General features: G+C 47.0%; 1 protein-coding gene across 2 annotated transcripts; it reads right to left on the bottom strand.

The window, feature by feature from the left end:
- Window positions 1-764: 764 nt before the first annotated feature.
- TMEM114 (transmembrane protein 114) lies at window positions 765-17,910 on the bottom strand. Of its 2 annotated transcripts, XM_054589227.1 has the most exons (4): window positions 17,691-17,910; window positions 17,346-17,426; window positions 2,237-2,374; window positions 765-997 (listed from the first exon to the last, which is right to left on the bottom strand). In XM_054589227.1, the coding sequence occupies exons 1-4, from the start codon at window positions 17,908-17,910 to the stop codon at window positions 765-767; spliced, it is 672 nt and encodes a 223-aa protein (XP_054445202.1). The 2 variants fall into 2 exon arrangements, with proteins under 2 accessions (XP_054445202.1, XP_054445203.1); XM_054589228.1 differs by lacking the exon at window positions 2,237-2,374.
- Window positions 17,911-18,262: the final 352 nt, after the last annotated feature.

Consider the following 18,262-nt stretch of genomic DNA (forward strand, 5'->3'; position numbering starts at 1 on the left):
TCATTTCTTTTTCGCAGCCCAGCAACTGATTTTGCAACCGTGTCCACTCACCCAGGTGAGGCTTTGTGAGCAATCCACTCAGTCTGAGCTTTTCCAGACTAGACAGGAAGCAGCAGCCACGTCCTAACCCAAACGCAGACGGAAAGTCAAGGGGCACAGGAATTGGTAGCAGTGGGAAGAAAGTCATCTTGGAACCAGGCAAATCTGAATTTCAGTTATACTTGTATCCGTTTCTCTCCTGTGCCCTCGGCCAGTTAATTTCATCTGTCTGAGTTACACACACAGTAACCACACCCAGCCATAAGCCTGCTCAAAAAATCTGCGATAAACGATTGAGCACTGTTCTGGATGGAGGAATATGCCACTAGCTCCCTGTGCAGCTTACCCAACCTCTCTGGTCTTCCATTTCTTTAACAAAGAAGAGAAACTGATCCAGGGGGCAGAGGTGAGGATGAAATGAAGCCAGAGCAGGCACACAGTGGTTACAACCTATAATGTTCTGTTTATGATTAAGAGTTTGTTTTTGTTATTCTGCCACCTCTGCACTTCCTTGGCCCTCTTCAGCCCACACTACACACCTCTGGGTGGACACTGCACACACACCGCACCAGGCAGCACGGGCGCTGGGATGACAGCCAGGTCCAGAGCTCAGTCCACGGCCTGGCCTCCACAGGTGGTCGTGATGGATCAGGAGGCCAGAGCCCACCAAGGTGGTTCCACGGAGCCCCAGGCCAGCCTCCCGCCCACCACAGAGGCATCCAGGCTCAAATGGCCTGGTCCTGCCTCCGTCTCAGGCTGAGCACACGGGCCGCTGCTAGGAAGGCTGCCCCGGTGAACAGCTCCGCGATGAAACTGATCCAGCCCAGAGCCAGGGACCAGCCGAAGCGGATGTCCACCTGGTCCAGCAGGGCCTTCTCCTCCAGGAGACACAGCGCCTCCTGGAAGGCGGCAGCCGAGTACGCAATGTAGATGCTGATGCCGGCGAGGGTGACCAGGGCTGCAGGGAGACCAAGGAAAGCAGCTCAGCCCCCAGCACGCTGTCTTCCTTCTCCCCCAGCCCAGCCGCCCTGTCCTCTCCCAGCTCCACCCTCCTTCCACCCCAGGGCCTCTGCCCACCCAGGTCCTTCTGCCCCGTGCACCCCGCACCCCGCCTCCCTTCTCTTCCTCCTGCCATCAGTTAACTCTGTTCCCTCCCTGTGGGAACAGCTCATGTGTCCGCTTTGGTCAAATCCCCACTGTGGCCTCACAGCACCACATAGCTCTCCGCCCCAACCCCGCCCTGTCTCCGCCAGGCTCAGACCTGCAATTTTGCATTTATTTGTGAAATGACTTAACTAATGTCAGTCTGCCCCAACGGGATGTGAGTTCCAGAGGCATCCTGGATTCCCCAGCACCCAGAACAGCACGTGGCACAAGGCACATCTTCAAAGATATGTAGTTAGAGCTCTGCTGTGCTCTCCAGCCCAGTAGCTACTGGCCACACGTAGCTGTTCAATCTTAATTTAAGTGAACAGCGCAGCCCTTGGTTGGCACCTGCCGTGGTCATGTGCTCCACAGCCTGGTCTGCAGCTCCCCCACGGCGCAGTGCAGGTTAGTGAACTTCACCATCACAGAAAGTTCCACTGGGCTGTGCCGGGTTCAAGACTTTGCAAGCTACTAACACCAATATTAACAGTGGGTGGTCAGAGATCTCACAATATTCTCACCTCTGCTCATTCCTTTTATTTTTCCCCCGTGGATTCCAAGAGTGTGTGTCATCACTGTTTTGATTCTTTTTTAAAGGAGGGACCATTTCAAGCACACAGGAAGTGGGGTCTAAGAACACCCAACCGTGTGCTGGACTCCATCTCTGAAAACCTCTTGCCTGCCAAACAGTGTTGCTGGTTTTGCAATCAATCAAAGCAGTGTCTATCAGAACAGCAGGTGCACATGAGAGTGAGGGGCCAGAGTGAGGGTCTCCTGACAGCCAGCAGCCTAAAGCAGAAGCTCTCTCAGTGTGGTTTTTCTGGCCAAGTCACAAAGGCAGTTCTTAGAACCTGCTCCCAGCCTTCTGCTTCTCTCTGGGGACCACAGACCCAGGGATCCTGGGCTGGAAATCACTCATCCCTTCCGGCTGGGATATCACAGATGGGAAAACTGAGCCCCAGAGAGGCGATGGGACCCCCACCCCCTCTCCTGCTGAGGTTCATGCACAGCCCCTCCTGGAGCCTGAGCCCCATGTAGGGTGGGCACCTACCTCCAAAGAGAAAGAGGGTCCCTGTGAGCAGGAGGAGGAGGGAGGCACGGAGGAGGAAGCTCAGAAACCCTGTCATCCCCCCAAACACCATCAGGATCAGGCTGAGCGGAAGCAGGATCACAAAAGTCCCGTGCATGACTGAGGAGAGAAAGGAGGGCAGTGGGCAGAGACGTGTTATAAACATCATTCAGTCAGTCAACAAACATTTCCTGAGCACCTCCTATGGGCCTGCACCCAAATGCTAGGGGGCAAGGGAATTAACACTGCCTTTATAACTACCACTTAGGATAATAATAACTATAACAATAATAGTTACTGAGGCTTTGTGCTATATAAGCATCAGGCTTAATCCTCACGCCCCCCATGAGGTAGGTATGGTGATCACTCATTCTCTAACTCACTCAGTACTCGATTATTGAGTGCATACTTTGTGCCAGGCACATTGGCACAGCTGATTCAGTAACAAGCACACCAAGACTTACTTCTTCCCTCATGGGGCTGATATTTAATGAGTGGAGTCAAGTAAGAGACAAATAAGTGACAAAGTTGACAGATGGTGACAAATGGCATGGGGAGGGACGTGAATAAAGCAGAGAGGGGAGGGGATTAGGGCAGTTGGTTCTGTGGAGGAAGTGGCATTCAGGTAAAAACCTGAAAGAGGTGAAGGGGGCAACTATGCATCATGAAGGGCAGGAAGGCAGGGGTCCCGGGCGAAGGGAGGAGGAGATGCACAGCCCGCGATGGGAGCGTGCCTGGCAAGATGAGGTCCCCTGGAGGGAGCCGGTGAGGAGGGCATGGAGTGATGGAAAACAGTGATACCATTACATTACAAGACATGATCAAAATTTGCATTATAAAATCAAAAAGTAGAAAAGAATGAATTTTATGAAAGTCAAGACCCATGGTGAGATGGGCTGGGGGTGGAGAGGGAGGGAGGAAGTTTGGGGTTTCAAGATATCAAGTTCTAAACATTTGCCACCACTTTGGCTCTGAGCTTCCTGGCAGCCAAGGCAGGAAGGGAAACAACTGCAAAATTCTCTCTCACTAGTCATTCATTCACCAAATTGCTCTTGGTCATTTACCATGAGCTGGGCACTGGGCCTCTTTAAATCCTTTTGGCAACAAGATAGGCATGAAAATAAATACCTTTCTCTCATGTTTCAGAGCAAGTGAAGCAGCATTCCTTCCAAGAAGTCTTTCCTTACACCCATCTCTGCCACTGTCCCCTGCTCTGCGCCCCCTCAGCTCCCATTGTCACCCTGTCCTGGCATGTGTTTCCTAGGGTTGAAGGCATCTAAGTTGCTTTTCTGTGTCACCTGTTAAGCTGTGAGTTCCTTGATGAGCTAGATCTTGTCTCCTTTTGTATAATGCCATCCCTGAGTTTCTGAGCCCCACTTAGGGTGGGCACCGACCTTACAAGCTCTTAAGATATGATGAGTGTTCAACAGGTATTTGGTGACTTAATTAATTAAGAGCTAGATAGTGTGGCTCGAAGGCAATAAAAATATTGGCTTCTGGTTTTTCCCCCCAGTGGGATTAGGAAGCACCAGTGCTCCCCCATGAAGCTCTAGTGTGTGTGTGTGTGTGTGTGTGTGTGTGTGTGTGTGTGTGTGCATGTGTGCATGTTAGAGAGAAAGAGAAAGACAGAAGGATGGAGTGACAGAACATATCTTTAAATATGTGAGTATTTTTTAAACTTTGCCTTCTTTATTCTCCACCCCTACTATACCCAATTCTGTCTAGAAGTAAATTTAAAAAATGGTTACAAAGGTCATGTACCATGTGCTAGGGATGTTACTATGCTAAGATAAACTGGGTGTTTTTCATAGACATCACTAATGATCACCAATATCTGTTTTCCCCTTCCTTGACATGAAGAAGACTATGCTACTAAGGACCTCCAATTAGACAGGATCATATGTTTCTGGCCAATATATAGTGAGAAGAAATGCCAACCAAGATGAAATAGCAAAAGGCTCCTGAGTAACCTGTCTGCCCGTTCTTCCCTGCTGTGGTTCCTAGGAGGTCTCTTGTTGGGAGGCAGTTTCTAAGAAACAAAAAAAAGGAACCAAGGGAGCTTGTGAGATGAACTCACAGTTAAAAATGTGGAATCCAGAGCCAGGTGATTAGCATTTGAATTCAGGCTCTGACTGGGGGGCCTTGGGTGTGTGGCACTTAACTCTTCAGGGACTCTGTCTCCACATCTGTGAAATGGAGGTCATGATATGTGGCTCACCGTATTGACATAGGGACAACATGTCTAAGGACAATGGGACAACACAGGGAAATGTAAGGCATTCGCTTTGCATCCTATAGAGTGAGTACTAAATAAATCATAAACCTACCAATAATAAAGATGATGAAGACAATAACTCAGCCTGCCTTCCAATGTGACCAGATCACTTTGTCTTCAACCCCCTAAATGCCACCATCCATGATGAGACAAGAAAACACCGATCTCCCTCCCAAGGCTGTCACAGAAAATGTGATTCAACGGACAAAACCTATGCTCTTTCTTCCTTCCTGCCTCCCTTCCTTCCTTCCTTTCTTAAAGGAAGGCAAAGAAGCAAAGAGTCAGTGTGAAAACCTGGTTCTGAAGGTCTGGAGCCTGCATGGCCCAACCTCCAGACAACGGCTGAGAAATGAAATCATTTCTCATTTAGAAATTAATGAGGTTTCCCAGAGCCGGTTCAGCCCCAATGCCTGCATGCAGGGTCCCCAGACACGCTGCAAGCTGACTTGATGTACGTATTCAATTAAAAGCTTGGTAAGAACAGGCTCCCCTTGGGAAAGTTATAAGATCCCCTGCTGAAATTCGGTTTAGCTATTTTTTGTTTGTATGTGCCTTAATCTTTGTTATTTCTTAATTTTCCAGAGCAGCAGTCTTGGAACAGTTCATTCTCTTTGGATATGTACCCATCTCCAACCACCTCTCAGTAGAAACAAATGCCTGTAGGCCTCTAGTAGGGGCCACGCTCTACCGCAGAGCCTGGGATCACCCCTGTGGACAAGGTCCCTGCCCTCAGGTACAGGAGAGAGGCTAGCAAGGAAACGGGGGATAATTACAGACTTGGATGGGTCACAAAGGAAAAACACTGACATGGAAAAACAGAGTGGGCAGTGTGGGGGGGACATGTCTTTGGATACAGTGGTTATATTTGTTTTGTAGGCTGCTGCTACAAATTACTGCAAACTAGGTGTCTTAAACACAACAGGAATTTCTTCTCTCATGCATCTGGAGGCCTCGGGTCCAAAATAAAGGTGTCAGCAGGGCCACGCTCTCTCCAGAAGCTCTCAGGGAGAATTCTTCCTCGCCTCTTCCAGCTTCCAGTGGTTGCTGACAATCTTTGATGTTCCTTGGCTTGGGGCAGCTTCACTCCAATATCTACCTCCATATTCATACAGCCTTCTCTTCTCTGTGATTCTCCTTTTCTTGTAAGGATGCTTGTTATAGGAGTCAGGGCCCACCAGTATAATTCAGAATGATGTCATCTCAAGATCCTTAATTACATCTGCAAAGACATTTCTTCCAAATAAGGTCACATTCCCAGGTACCAGGGGTTAGGCTGTGGACCTATCTTGAAGGGGAGGGAAGGGGTGACCGCTTTCCACCCATTACAGTTTACAGTAGGAACTCAACAGATGACAGCTAAGATTACTCTGTAAAATTAATATTAAAAATAATGCTGGCAGGTCATGGTTTCATGAAGGGCAAATATGTGCCCAAATGCAAAGGATCTTTTTGACTCATAAATGCTTTGTTGCTAGACAACCTAGTGAATGAGAGACGATATTTGCAAATGATACATCCAATAAAGGGTTAATAGCAAAACTATATAAAGAATTCATACAACATAACACACAAAAAAAATCAGTTTTTAAAAAATGGGCAGAGGACCTGAATAGACATTTCTCCAAAGAGGACATACAAATGACCAGTAGACATATGAAAAGATGTTCAACATCACTAATTGCCAGGGAAATGCAAATTAAAAACACAATGAGATATCACTTCACACTTGTCAGAATGGCTGTCATCAATAAATCAACAAGCAACAAGTGTTGGTGAGGATATGGAGAAAATGGAATCTTTCTGCATTATTGGTGAGAATACAGATTGGTACAGCCACTGTGGAAAGCAGTATGGAATTACCTCAAAAAATTAAAAATGGAACTGCTTTGTGACCCAGAAATTCCACTTCTGGGTATTTATCTGAAGAGACTCTAAACACTAATTTCAAAAAGTAAATAGCATTACTGGTAGTAGCCAAGACATGGAAGCAATCTAACTGTCCGCTGATAGACCATCAGAAATCAAGTTGAATGAAAGTCTGACAACTATTAAATTAAAGAAACCACATCCATCCAGACTGGTAAGAGGAGCGCAGATGCAGAACAGGCTGGTCCCATACCCACCTATGATGGATAAAAATTCAAGAGCGATATCTCAAGCATGAGAAGTCCTAGCCCCACACCAGGCCCCACAGTGCAGAGTTCCGGTGACAAGAAGATAAGTCCCCACAACTATGGCTGCAAAAACCAGCAGGGATTGAGCCAGTCAAAGAAACTGCTAGAACCCCAAGCAGTTCCCCTTAAAGAACCCACACACAGACTCACCTACTCAGACTCACTACCTCTAAGCTCCAGCAGCAGGGTAGCTGCTTGAAAGGCACCAGTGGTATACAGGGAGAGACTGAAGTGTCTGTCGTCAAGGCAAGAAGAGGCCATTGTCTATTTTCGGAACCCTGCCCCCATAGAGCTGGCAAGCTGGTGCCATTCTGAGACTCCATCAACCTGGCCAATACTGTTTGACCACCTTGGAGATCCCCAGAGACTCTTCCCCACTCAACTTACAGGCCCACACAAGCTGCTTTTCCATATGAATGCTTTGTCTTGGTTCATGCTTCAGAACTTCATAATGCTATCAAAACAAGTAACAGCTGGCCTCAGTGAGGCACAAGCAGCAGCCAGCCAAGATTCACAGCTTGGCTTCACCTGAGAATCTCCAAGCTCAGCGCAAGTAGCAGCCATCTCAGATTGCTTTATAGCTCAGGCAGGGTGGCCCTGGGCAAAACACGGGTTGGGGCTGACCTTGGCCTGTACCAACAGGGAAACCCCAGGGCCAGCACACCCAGTGGGCAACTACAGACCATGTTGGAGCACCATCACCCTGCCCCTGCACAGCTGATCCTCCAAGCAGAGGATGGTGGCCAGTGGTCACAGCCAATCCTTCCAACTGACTCTCCTCAATAAATTCCTCCCATTGATCTGCCAATAGCAACCAAGTTTCAACTATAAGAGAAGGGTGTCCTTAGCGCACACAAAGGGTGCACTTCCAGAACCCAGTTTGGCTGATAGGAGAGGCTGTGCCACTGGACCCTAAAGGATACCTACTACATTAGGCCACACTATGAAGACACAGAATTCAAAGCATCTCTATCTAATACATAGAAACAAACACAGGGAGGCTGCCAAAATGAGGAGACAAAGAAACATGGCCCAAATGAAAGAGAAGATCAAAACTCCAGAAAAAGAGCTAAGCAAAATGGAGATAAGCAATCCATCAGATGCAGAGTTCAAAACACTAGTTCCAAGGTGCTCAAGGTGCTCATTAGTAAGGACCTCAACACCATAAAAATGATCCAGTCCGAAACAAAGCATTCACTAATTAAAATAAAGAACAATTTACAGGGACACAGCGGTAGAGTGGATGAAGATGAGAATCATATCAATGATTTGGAACATGAAGGAAAAAAGAACCATACAGGACAGGAAGAAGAAAAAAGAATCCAAAAGAAAGTGGATAGTATAAGTAGCCTCTGGGACAACTTCAAAAGGTCCAGCATTTGCATCATAGCAGCACAAAAAAGAGAAGAGGAAGAGTAAGAAATTGGAAATCTATTTGGAAAAAATAATGAAAGAAAACATCTCTAATTTCATGAAGGAAATAGACACACAAGTCCAGGAAGCAGAGAGAGTCCCAAACAAGATGGATACAAAGAGGCCTACTCCAAGACATATCATAATTAAAATGTCGAAGTTTAAAGATAAAGAGAGAATCTTAAAAGCAGTAAGAGAAAAGCAATTACCTACAGGGGAGTTCCCATAAGACTGTCTGCTAACTTCTCAAAAGAAACTTTGCAGGCTAGAAGGGATTGGCAAGAAGTATTCAAAGTCATGAAAAGCTGGGACCTACGGCCAAGATTTCTCTACCCAGCAAAATTATCATTTAGAAATGAAGGGCAGAATAAGCCCTTCCCAGACAAGAAAAAACTAAAATAGTTCATCATCACCAAAACATTATTCTATGTAATATTAAAGGGACTTATCTAAGAAAAAGATCAAAGCTATAAATAATAAAAATGACAAAAAATACAAATCAATCAACAACTGAATCTAAAAAAGCAAAGTAAGTAAACAAGAAGAACAGAGACAGAATCATGGATACAGAGAGCATTTTGATGGCTGACACATAGTAGAGGGTTTTGGGGGAATGGGTGAAGAGGTGAGGGGATTAAGAAGTACAAATGGGTAGTTACAGAAAAGCCATGTGAATGTACAGTACAGTATAAGATATGGAGTAGCCAAAGAACTTATACTCATGACTCATGGACATGAACAATGATGGGGGGATTGCCTGAAGGATTTGGGGGTGCTGGGTTCGGGGTAATGGGGGAAAAATCAGGACAACTGTAATAGCATAATCAATAAAATATAATAAAAAAAGAAGAAGTGCACATATACAATGAAATAGTACTCATCCATAAAAAGAGAATGAAATCTTGCCATCTGCAACAACATAGATGGATGTAAAGGCTATTATGGTAAGTGAAATATGTCAGGCAATGAAGGACAAATAGCAAATGAATTCACTTAAATGTGGAATACAAAAAAATAAGTAAACAAACAAACAAAATTAAAAAAAAAAAGTGCTGTGTTACAAGTGAAAAGTAAGCAAACTCAGAAAGAAACAAAGATGTTCCTGCCAAGGAAAACTATGTGTAAGTGCTCCACTGTCGTCCTGTTCACAGAACGGCTCAATGGGAAAACCAGGCTCCCAGATTGCTCATGAGATCGGAAAGCCCCCAGGTAATGCACCCAGTAACAATTCCACTCTTAAAGACGGAATTTTCCGCCTTTTAAGACATACTTTTCCTTCAGAAACATCAGAAGCTCTGGCATAAGGAGAAAGTCTCAGGAACCATTTCCCAAAGAGGGAAATGCCATTGTCTTTATTTTCAAACGTTGTCAGGGGACTTTGAGACTCCAAGATAGGTTCAAGGACATTCAGTCCTATTATGCCTGGTAAGAAAGTGGATTTTTTAAGTTTTTATAAATATCCGTCCTTGAGTCTGTTGTTACCAGAACTTAGTCTCCTTGAGGATGGGACTGCACCCCATTTATCTTCATGGCCTCCAAGGTGCATGGTGGTGACAGGGGTAGAGCAGGGCCCTACAAGCAAATAGCTGGGCTCAAATCCTGACTCCACCTCTTACCAAGCAAATGAGATCACCTCTCAAAAGCCTGTTTCCTCACTTGTCATTTGGACCATGAATTACCTTCTGACTTTGCCAAGCTGTTGTTGCATTTGAATGTTTAAATAATTGTTTCTTTCCCATCCTCAAGTACCTTAGGCTCTGCCAGGTAGGACTTTTTAATTTCCATTTCACAGATGAGAAAACTGGGTTCAAGGTACACACGTATGTCTGTTGCTCAAGATGGGACAGCTATGAAGTGTGAGAGCTAGAATCGCACAACAAAGGAGGCTGACAAAGGGTAGTGAGACTGCAGGCAAGGGGTGTCTAACTCAGCCTGGGAGTAAGGAAGGGCTTGGGCATTAGGGAGAGAGCTGAGACCTGGAGGGAAAATGAAGAGGCGCTAACTGGACAGAAAGGAGCGGTGGGCATTCCCAAAAAAGGGAACAGAATGTGCCAAGACCCTAAAGCAGGAGATCCCCAGAAGCACACACATATCTCGGCTCTTGCAGCTGGAGAGACAGGCAGGTGTCACAAATAGTCCCCTGCATCTCACTCAGGAGAAATCTAACCTCTAGGGCAACCTCTTGGGGCTTGTTTGATAGCAATATACAACATTCTTCTTAGAAAAATTCAAACAAGACCTGTTTGGCCACCCTACAATTTCTCTTTCTTCCTTTCCTCCCAGAGAGACCTCCAGAGATACTTAGAGGCACACCTTTCCAGTCTTTTTTCTGGATCTTTCCATATAATTACCTATCTTCCCATATATTTACCTATTTCTCTAAGATGCACACTTGGTCACACTTTAACATATCTGAGAACAGGATATGTTTGACCACACACAGCATCTCACACTTATAATGGGCAGGGTTGTTTTCTTTCTTAATGGAATATAAAGGGAAGTTGCATCTTAAAACTTTGGCATATGCCGTAGGAGAAGTATAAAATTGGGGTGTTGGGAGGAGGGGTAACAATGGAATCATACTGCCCATAACACTCTAAACCTGCTTTTTTTCATTCTGCTGTATATCTTGGTGTTCTATTCATGTTAGTATATTATTTTTACAGGACACATCATATTCCATAGAATGAATATACCACACATGTAGACATTTAGCATAACTCCATGCATGGGCACTGAGACTGCGTCTTGTTTTTCAATATTACAAAAACGGTATGGTAAACCTCTCAGAAGGCTCACATGGTGAATCCCAAGAAGTGGAATCAGTTTGAATATTAATTTGTTTCAGTTTAGTCTGTGTACCTGACTTTCAAAGGGGCACCCTGGTGCCTGGAGCAGCTGAGGCCCGAGGCGCCTGCTGCCACCTCCCTGCCTACAGCACAGCTATGCAAGCATTGCTCTAAAAGTTCCCTCCTGCGCGAGGCAGCCTCTTAACACCATTATGTCCCCAAACCCTTCTCCATGTCTGTTCCCATCACCTTGTCTCCTGATACTTGTCCCAGGCCTTGTGGGAGGGCTGGTTTTAATTTGCTGTGCTACTACGACAGTCCAGCACCCAGCAACCCTGGAAACCAATCTTGTGATTGTCCAACCTCACCTCCTCCAAGGACAGCCAGGGCAGGCCACTAGCTCTCGGTCCAGCTTCTGCCACTGATTTGCTTTGTTGGGCAAGACATTAATCCCTGTGAGTCTGGGGTGCTTATCTGTAGGTTGACCAGCTTGGCTTTCCTCCTGGCTCTTAGGAGATGACAGGGTGGTAAGGCACGGGGAGGACACAAAGCGCGTCTAAGAAGCACTTTATGTCCCACCCTCCAGAAATGTCGCCTTCCTGCTGTGTCTGGAACACACCAAACTTCATCCTGCCTCATGCCTCTGCACTGACTATTCCTCCTCTTTTCTGGTCGCCTGCCTGGATGAGGCAGAGTAGCGCAGTGGGACTCCAAACCCAAGAAACAGGGTGAGAGCTCCTCCTCTGGACTGACATGGCCTCTGGTCTTAGGACACTCATGTTGTACTGAGATTATATCTAGTGTAGCTTTATTGTAAAAGGGTGAAAACTGCCTGGGTTCAAGTCCCAGATCTACCAGTTACTATGCAAGTTTTAGTAACTTACCTAACCTCTCTGTGCCTCAGTTTCCTCATTAGAAAAGTAAGAATGATAGCAACAGTACCTGTTTCATGGGATTGTTGTGAAACTTAGCTCCATTTTACAGATGAGAAGCCTGAAGCTAAGGAAAGCAATGTGACTTAGCGTAGGAAGAGGAGTACTACTGTGCACAGTGCCGTGTGTGCTGCATGCTTTGCATATGTGACCTCATTTCATCTCAAAGCAGCCTATTTGTGGAAGCAGGTGACTTATCAGAAGTCACACAGCTGATAAGACGTGGGCCTTTACCCATGATATAGCTGACCCCATCCCTGTCACAAGTAGCACATGACACAGCCTGGCCAATTAGCACATCCCATCCCCTCTACCACAGTGACTGGCTCAGACCTGGGCATGTGATCTAACCTGCTCCAAATGAGAAACCTACCTGAAAGTTTTGCAGAATTATTGGGAAATAGAAAGTCTCCTTTTGCTTGGGTTGCTAAGACTGGAGAGAATTTGAAAACAGAACCCAAGCAGAAACAAAGCTCAGAGAGAACAAGAAAGAAATTGAGCTTTAGTTCTCTGAATGTCAGGAGGTTGGAGCTTCCCAGTTACGTTGACTAGGAAACAAGTTTAAACAAGTATGATTTGAGTTTCTGTCACTTGCCACCAAAAGACTCCTGCTGGTACAACTAGACTGTGGTTCTTTTAGCTCCACAGTGCTGAACTGGATGACCCCCTCAACCAAAAATTATTCCAGTTCCTTGCCAAGGAACCAAAGCCACCATATGTCCAGAGTTAAGCTGAAGGACAAAGTGGATTTTTATTGGGCACTGAAGTGGTCTGCCTGCCGGCCTGGGTTTTATTGGACAGCAAATCCAGGATTCTTCCCATACACCCCCACTAAGATTTGTCCAGGAAGCTGACTCGGAAAACATGCTGCTTTGACAGCTGGCCTCTCTCCTTTATGATCTCTACAGCAGGTCCTTAAAGTAATGAAATGTCTTCACGTAATAAAAGAGCTTGAACAAGATTCAAAATTCATTCTGGGGATAAAAAGTTTCTGGGAAAAGCTCTCTCCAGGGGTGATTTGCAGCAAGCACACAGTCTGAAGGGGCATCCTGCTCTTTCCCATGGATGATAGAATGATAATAATAGCAGCTACTCCTGAAGGCGCACTTATAGTGGCCAGGCACTGCCTAAGGCTCTTTAAATGCACTCTCCTGTCTCATCCTCACAATATCCTTATGAAAAGAGAAGACAGTTATCCTCATTTTGCCCATGAGAGGTATAGAAACATGCCCAGGTCACATGCCTAGTTGGCACTAAAGCAGGGGATTAGACCTAGGACAGAGGGTAAACAGTCAAACAGACTCTGGATGTGAGTTTTGCCTGAATTTTTAAAATCTTAGAGCATGCAGGGTTGTCGCATCATCAAGTTTCACAAAGAAGCCAGACCACTGTCAATGGTAGTTAGCCATCCAATTTACCCATAGATACGAAAAATAGGCTGAATGCCAGCACCCAGCCCAGCAAAGGATCAGCACTCCATAGACGTGGGTGCATCTCAAAGAGGCTGGAAGAGGACTTCCAGCTAAGATGGATGCGTAGGTAGTCACACTTTGCTCCCTCGCACAACCAAAGAATTACAACAGCAAATTTAATAACAAAAGACAACCAGAACTGCCAGAAAATTGAAATGTAAGAGAGTCCAAAAACTAGGAATTAAGGAAAAAATATTCATCCAAATTGGTAAGAGGGGTGGAGAAGATGCTTGGCAAGGCTGCGGACCAGGTGGGCAAGACAAGCCGCTGGTGGACCAGGCGATCCCACAGTCACATATGGATAAGCCAGAAGAAACAACTGGGGAGCAAAACAGACCATGCAACCCAGGGTTCCAGTGTAGGGGACTAAAGCCTCAAAACCTCTGGGTATAAAATTCTGTGGGGGTTTCGGTGGTGGGAGAAACTCCCAGCCTCTCGGGAGAGTCCTTTAGAGAGACCTACAGAATCCTAGAACATACACAAACCCACCCACTCAGAAATCAGCACCAGAAGGGCCCAATTTGCTTGTGGGCAGCGGGGGGAGGGGGGATGTGACTGAAAGTGGGGAGAGAGCCAAGCAAGCAGCATTGTTCCTTCTGTGACCCCTCCCCCACATACAGTGCCACCAACGCCGTGAGAAGCAGGTTGCCCTGCTCTGGTGAATACCTAAGGCTCTAACCCCTTACAATGTAACAGGTATGACGAGACAAAGAAATATGGCCCAAATGAAAGAACAGATCAAAGCTCCAAAAATAGAACAAAGCGATGAAGGGACAGCCAACCTATCAGATGCACAGTTCAAAACACTGGTAATCAGGATGTTCACAGAAATGGTTGTGTACGGTTACAAAATAGAGGAAGAAGCGAAGGCTATGCAAAGTGAAATAAAGCGAAATATACAGGGAACCAATAGTAAAAAGAAAGAAACCAGGACTCAATTTGGAGCAGAAAGAAGAAATAAACATTCAACCAGAACAGAATGAAGAAAACAAAAATTCAAAAAAATGAGGAGAGGATTAGGAACCTCTGGGACAACATTAAATGTCCCAACATCCGAATCATAGGGGTGCCAGAAGGAGAAGAGGAAGAGCAAGAAATTGAAAACTTATTTGAGAAAATAATGAAGGAGAACTTCCCCAATCTGGCAAAGGGAATAGACTTCCAGGAAGTCCAGAAAGCTCATAGAGTCCCAAAGAAGTTGGACCCAAGAAGGAACACACCAAGACATATCATAATTACATTACCCAAGATTAAAGATAAGGAAAGAATCTTAAAAGCAGCAAGAGAAAAGGAGACAGTTACCTACAAAGGAGTTCCCACAAGACTATCAGCTGATTTCTCAAAAGAAACCTTGCAGGCAAGAAGGGGCTGAAAAGAAGTATTCAAAGTCATGAATGGCAAGGACCTACATCCAAGATGACTCTATGCAGCAAAGCTCTCATTTAGAATGGAAGGGCAGATAAAGTGTTTCCCAGATGAGGTAAAGTTAAAAGACTTTATAATAAGGACATCGCCAAGTCCTTATTATGTGAAATGTTAAAGGGACTTATCTAAGAAAAAGAAGATCAAAAATATGAACAGTAAAATGACAACAAACTCACAACTATCAACAACTGGACATAAAAAAACAGAAACAAAAACAAACTAAGCAAACAACTAGAACAGGAACAGAATCACAGAAATGGAGATCACATGGAGGGTTATCAGTGAGGAGAGGAGTGCAGGGAGAATGGGGGTTATGGTTCAGGGAATAAAAAGCATAATTGGCAGGCACAAAATAGACAGGAGGAGGTTAAGAATAGTACAGGAAATGGAGAAGCCAAAGAACTCTATGTACAACCCATGGACATGAACTAAGGGGGTGGGGGATATTGGAGGTGGGGAGTGCAGAGCTGATAGGGAGAAAAGGGAGAAAAAAATGGGACAACTGTAATAGCATAATCAATAAAATATACTTAAAAAATAAAAGAGGCTGGAAGAAATGGCCAGTAGGACTTAGTTTATTGAGCACTTACTATGTGTCTAGTACTTTTATATTGAGTAATTCTTTCATGCAGTGTAGATACCCCACAACAACCAGGCGCTTTGTGAAGTCCAAGGTAAGGTTAATTTTTTCACACAACTAGTTCGTGGAATCCTGACCACACCCTCTCATGGGTTTTACATCTCATTTTGATAGATGTGTAAAGTGAGGGTCAGAGAGGTTAAGATACCTATTCCAGGTTCCCAGAGGATCCTGATAAGGAACTGAGCTCAGATTTGACCCCCAATTCCCTCACTTCAAGGGCAGGAACTCTTGATTATTCTTGAAACATTGCTCCAAGAACACTCAGAGCTCCTCCTGGTCCAGCTTGGGGCTGACAACAGAGTCCATGGGACCTCTGTCTTTCATCGGCCTCCCACCTATTCCAGGTGCCTGGAGGATGTCTCCTTCTGTGGAACTTCATGTAGTGGTGTGCTGGAGCTGGACCGTATCAGCTCACAAGAATGAATGGTTACATTTTTAGGAATTTTGTGAGCCAGTTAACATCATTTTGACAGCTCCCAATTGACCACAGTAGAAATATTTATACCACAGAAATCAGCAAATGCACCAAATCAAGACTGCCCCCTTTCCCAGAGAGCCAATTATTAAATATTTCCCACTATGAGACTGGACTTCAGTGAAACAGTTTTGGTTCATTAATTTACTCATTCATTCATTCATTCAACAAATGTCTGTTGAGTTCCACCTCTAACATAATATAGTCTGCATTCACTTTCATACCTACTCAGCAAACCTTGGTTTATGGCCTACTCTTTACCAGCCTCTGTGCTAAATATTGGGAATTCCTCAGTGGCAAGACAGGCATGGTCCCTGCCCTCATGAAGTTCACAGTCTCATGAAGGCATCAGATTTTTAAGCCCCAAATGTCGCACAACCCATACTGAGAGGAGCGACACACTCCTGGTAGAGGGAATGGCATGTTCCAAGTTCCTGTGGCAGGAGGAAACTTGGCACGTTCCGAGAACTTGCCCGAGGCCAGCGCAGGTGGAGGGGAAAGAGCAAAGGGGAGAATGGAGTTGGAGAGGGATCTGGCAGCCCTAGTGGGCCACCTTAGGGAGAAGCCTCAGTAAGTCTATCAAAAACCGCCCATATTTTTCAAGGTCTATGAAACTCAGCCCTCATTGCCTCATCAGATCTTTTCTACAGTACTTCTCTGGGCCGCAGTTTTCTCACTGGAAAAATGAAGATGAAAATGGAGGCTGTAGGGATTAAATGAAGGCATAGATGATTTAGCTCCATGTCTGGCCCACTACAAGCCTCACTGAATTGAACTATGACCTGTAACTCCCTCCTTCCACAAGTGTTCTTTCAGCCCTTCTGCTTTCTTGCATTCAGTCCTTACACCTTCACGGAGTTCCGAGCACTGTGCTAGGCACTTGGAAAATCAGCCATGACCAAGACAGGCACTGGCCCATAGAGGAAGCGGGTTATTCTCTGCCTCCGAATTTCCTACCTTGAACCAGTTGACAAATACTACATTCCTGCCACAGTCAAGCGCTTTTGTATCCTCAACAGTGAGGCTACAAATAAGGCTGACATGGAGTGTGCCTTCTGGTCTACGGGATAAGACCTCCTCTCTTTCCAACATTCTGCTCTTCAGGCTGATTTAGGTGTCTCCCTGGGATCAGTCTCCCTTCCTCATGCTGCTGTCACTCTGAAACGTAACTGCGAAAGCTCGCATCTGTCTCCCCAGCTGGTCTGAGCTCCTGGAGGGCAAGGCCAGGGTCTTAATCATCAGCACCGTGCCTAGAGCAGAGAAAGCCTGTAGACAACCTTTGTCAAATGAATCCTAAACCGCCCCACAGTACGAGCGGAGCGAGAGGCTCCGCCCGCTGCTCCCAACCGCGCTCACTCCTCCCGCGGGTGTCAGAGGCCGCCCCGCCGCCCCCTCCTCCCTGCCCCCTCCTCCCTGCCCCCTCCCGCCGTTGGCAGAACTCCAAAACTGGTGGCCAGACCTGGTGTCCCCCCAAGCCCCCTCCCTGGACTCACTGAGAAGTTGTCGGCTAGAGTCGCTGACCGTCACGTTCTCCTGCCAAAAGGGGTTCATCAGCGGCGCGCACGGGCTCTGGACTGGAAGAGGCAGAGTAAGCAGTGGGCGGGAACCCTAGAGGTGGCAGCCCAGCCTGCAGATGCCCCCACGGGAGCGCGTGCTCAGAGGGATGCTGGCAGCTGCTGCTGTCTGCCTACCTCCCTCCCTCCTGGCCCCCAGACACCGCGTTTAAGGTTGGGGGACTTGGAGAAGGGGTGCGTGCCCAGCAACAGGTCCCCCGGCAACCAGGGCACTGCGCAGGGGGCGCTGGCGGCCCCGGCCCGGGTCCCCATTGGACCCCTTACCCCGGCAGGTCCGCCAGAGCCCAGAGTGCGAGCTCAGAGGCTCGAGCTGGCTGCGGTTGGCGCCCCATGCACCGTCCTGAGCCCCCTGGCCGCCGCGTTCCAGCCGCTGGGTGTCAATGATGTACCAGAAGTCAGTGCCGATGGCGGCCGCCAGAAGCACGAAGCTGAGCGCCCCCGCCAGCGCCGCCGCGCCCGCCAGCGCACCCAAGGGCACCCGCATGGCCCAGCTCCAGTTCCACTGCCCGCGCTGCCCGGCTGGGGTCTGGAACACCGGCGTGGGACGCCGATCCCTCCCACGGTCCCTGGCTCCTCCCCTCAGAGTCTCACCTGCGCCCTCAGACCACACTCCCAGCCCAAGTGCACCCTCTCACCCCCGCTCCTCACTTCTTTTCCAGACCTCTTCCCTCCTATCCCCTGCCTCACTCTCCACGAACCCCCAGCTGTTGCCCACTCTGCCTTGCCCTCCCTTTCCACCCCAGCCCTGCTTGCTCTCCCACACCACCTCCTCAGCTCCCCACTTCCCACCCGCTGCGCCAGGGATCCTCCTTCGCCCGCATCCCACAGCTCCCGCT

The sequence above is a fragment of the Pteronotus mesoamericanus genome, unplaced genomic scaffold, assembly GCF_021234165.1.
Source record: "Pteronotus mesoamericanus isolate MK-2021 breed Mesoamerican mustached bat unplaced genomic scaffold, CSHL_Meso_final scaffold_167, whole genome shotgun sequence".
NCBI classification, from domain to species: Eukaryota; Metazoa; Chordata; class Mammalia; order Chiroptera; family Mormoopidae; genus Pteronotus; species Pteronotus mesoamericanus.

What these genes read in the sequence shown, in the direction of transcription:
- TMEM114 (XM_054589227.1), bottom strand. Translation starts at nt 17,910, where the DNA reads ATGCGGGTGCCCTTGGGTGCGCTGGCGGGCGCGGCGGCGCTGGCGGGG. An exon ending in CTCTAGCCGACAACTTCTCA is followed by an intron (nt 2,375 to 17,345) that starts GTGAGTCCAGGG and finishes TTCTCTCCTCAG; the next exon opens with TCATGCACGGGACTTTTGTG. An exon ending in GACCCTCTTTCTCTTTGGAG is followed by an intron (nt 998 to 2,236) that starts GTAGGTGCCCAC and finishes GTCTCCCTGCAG; the next exon opens with CCCTGGTCACCCTCGCCGGC.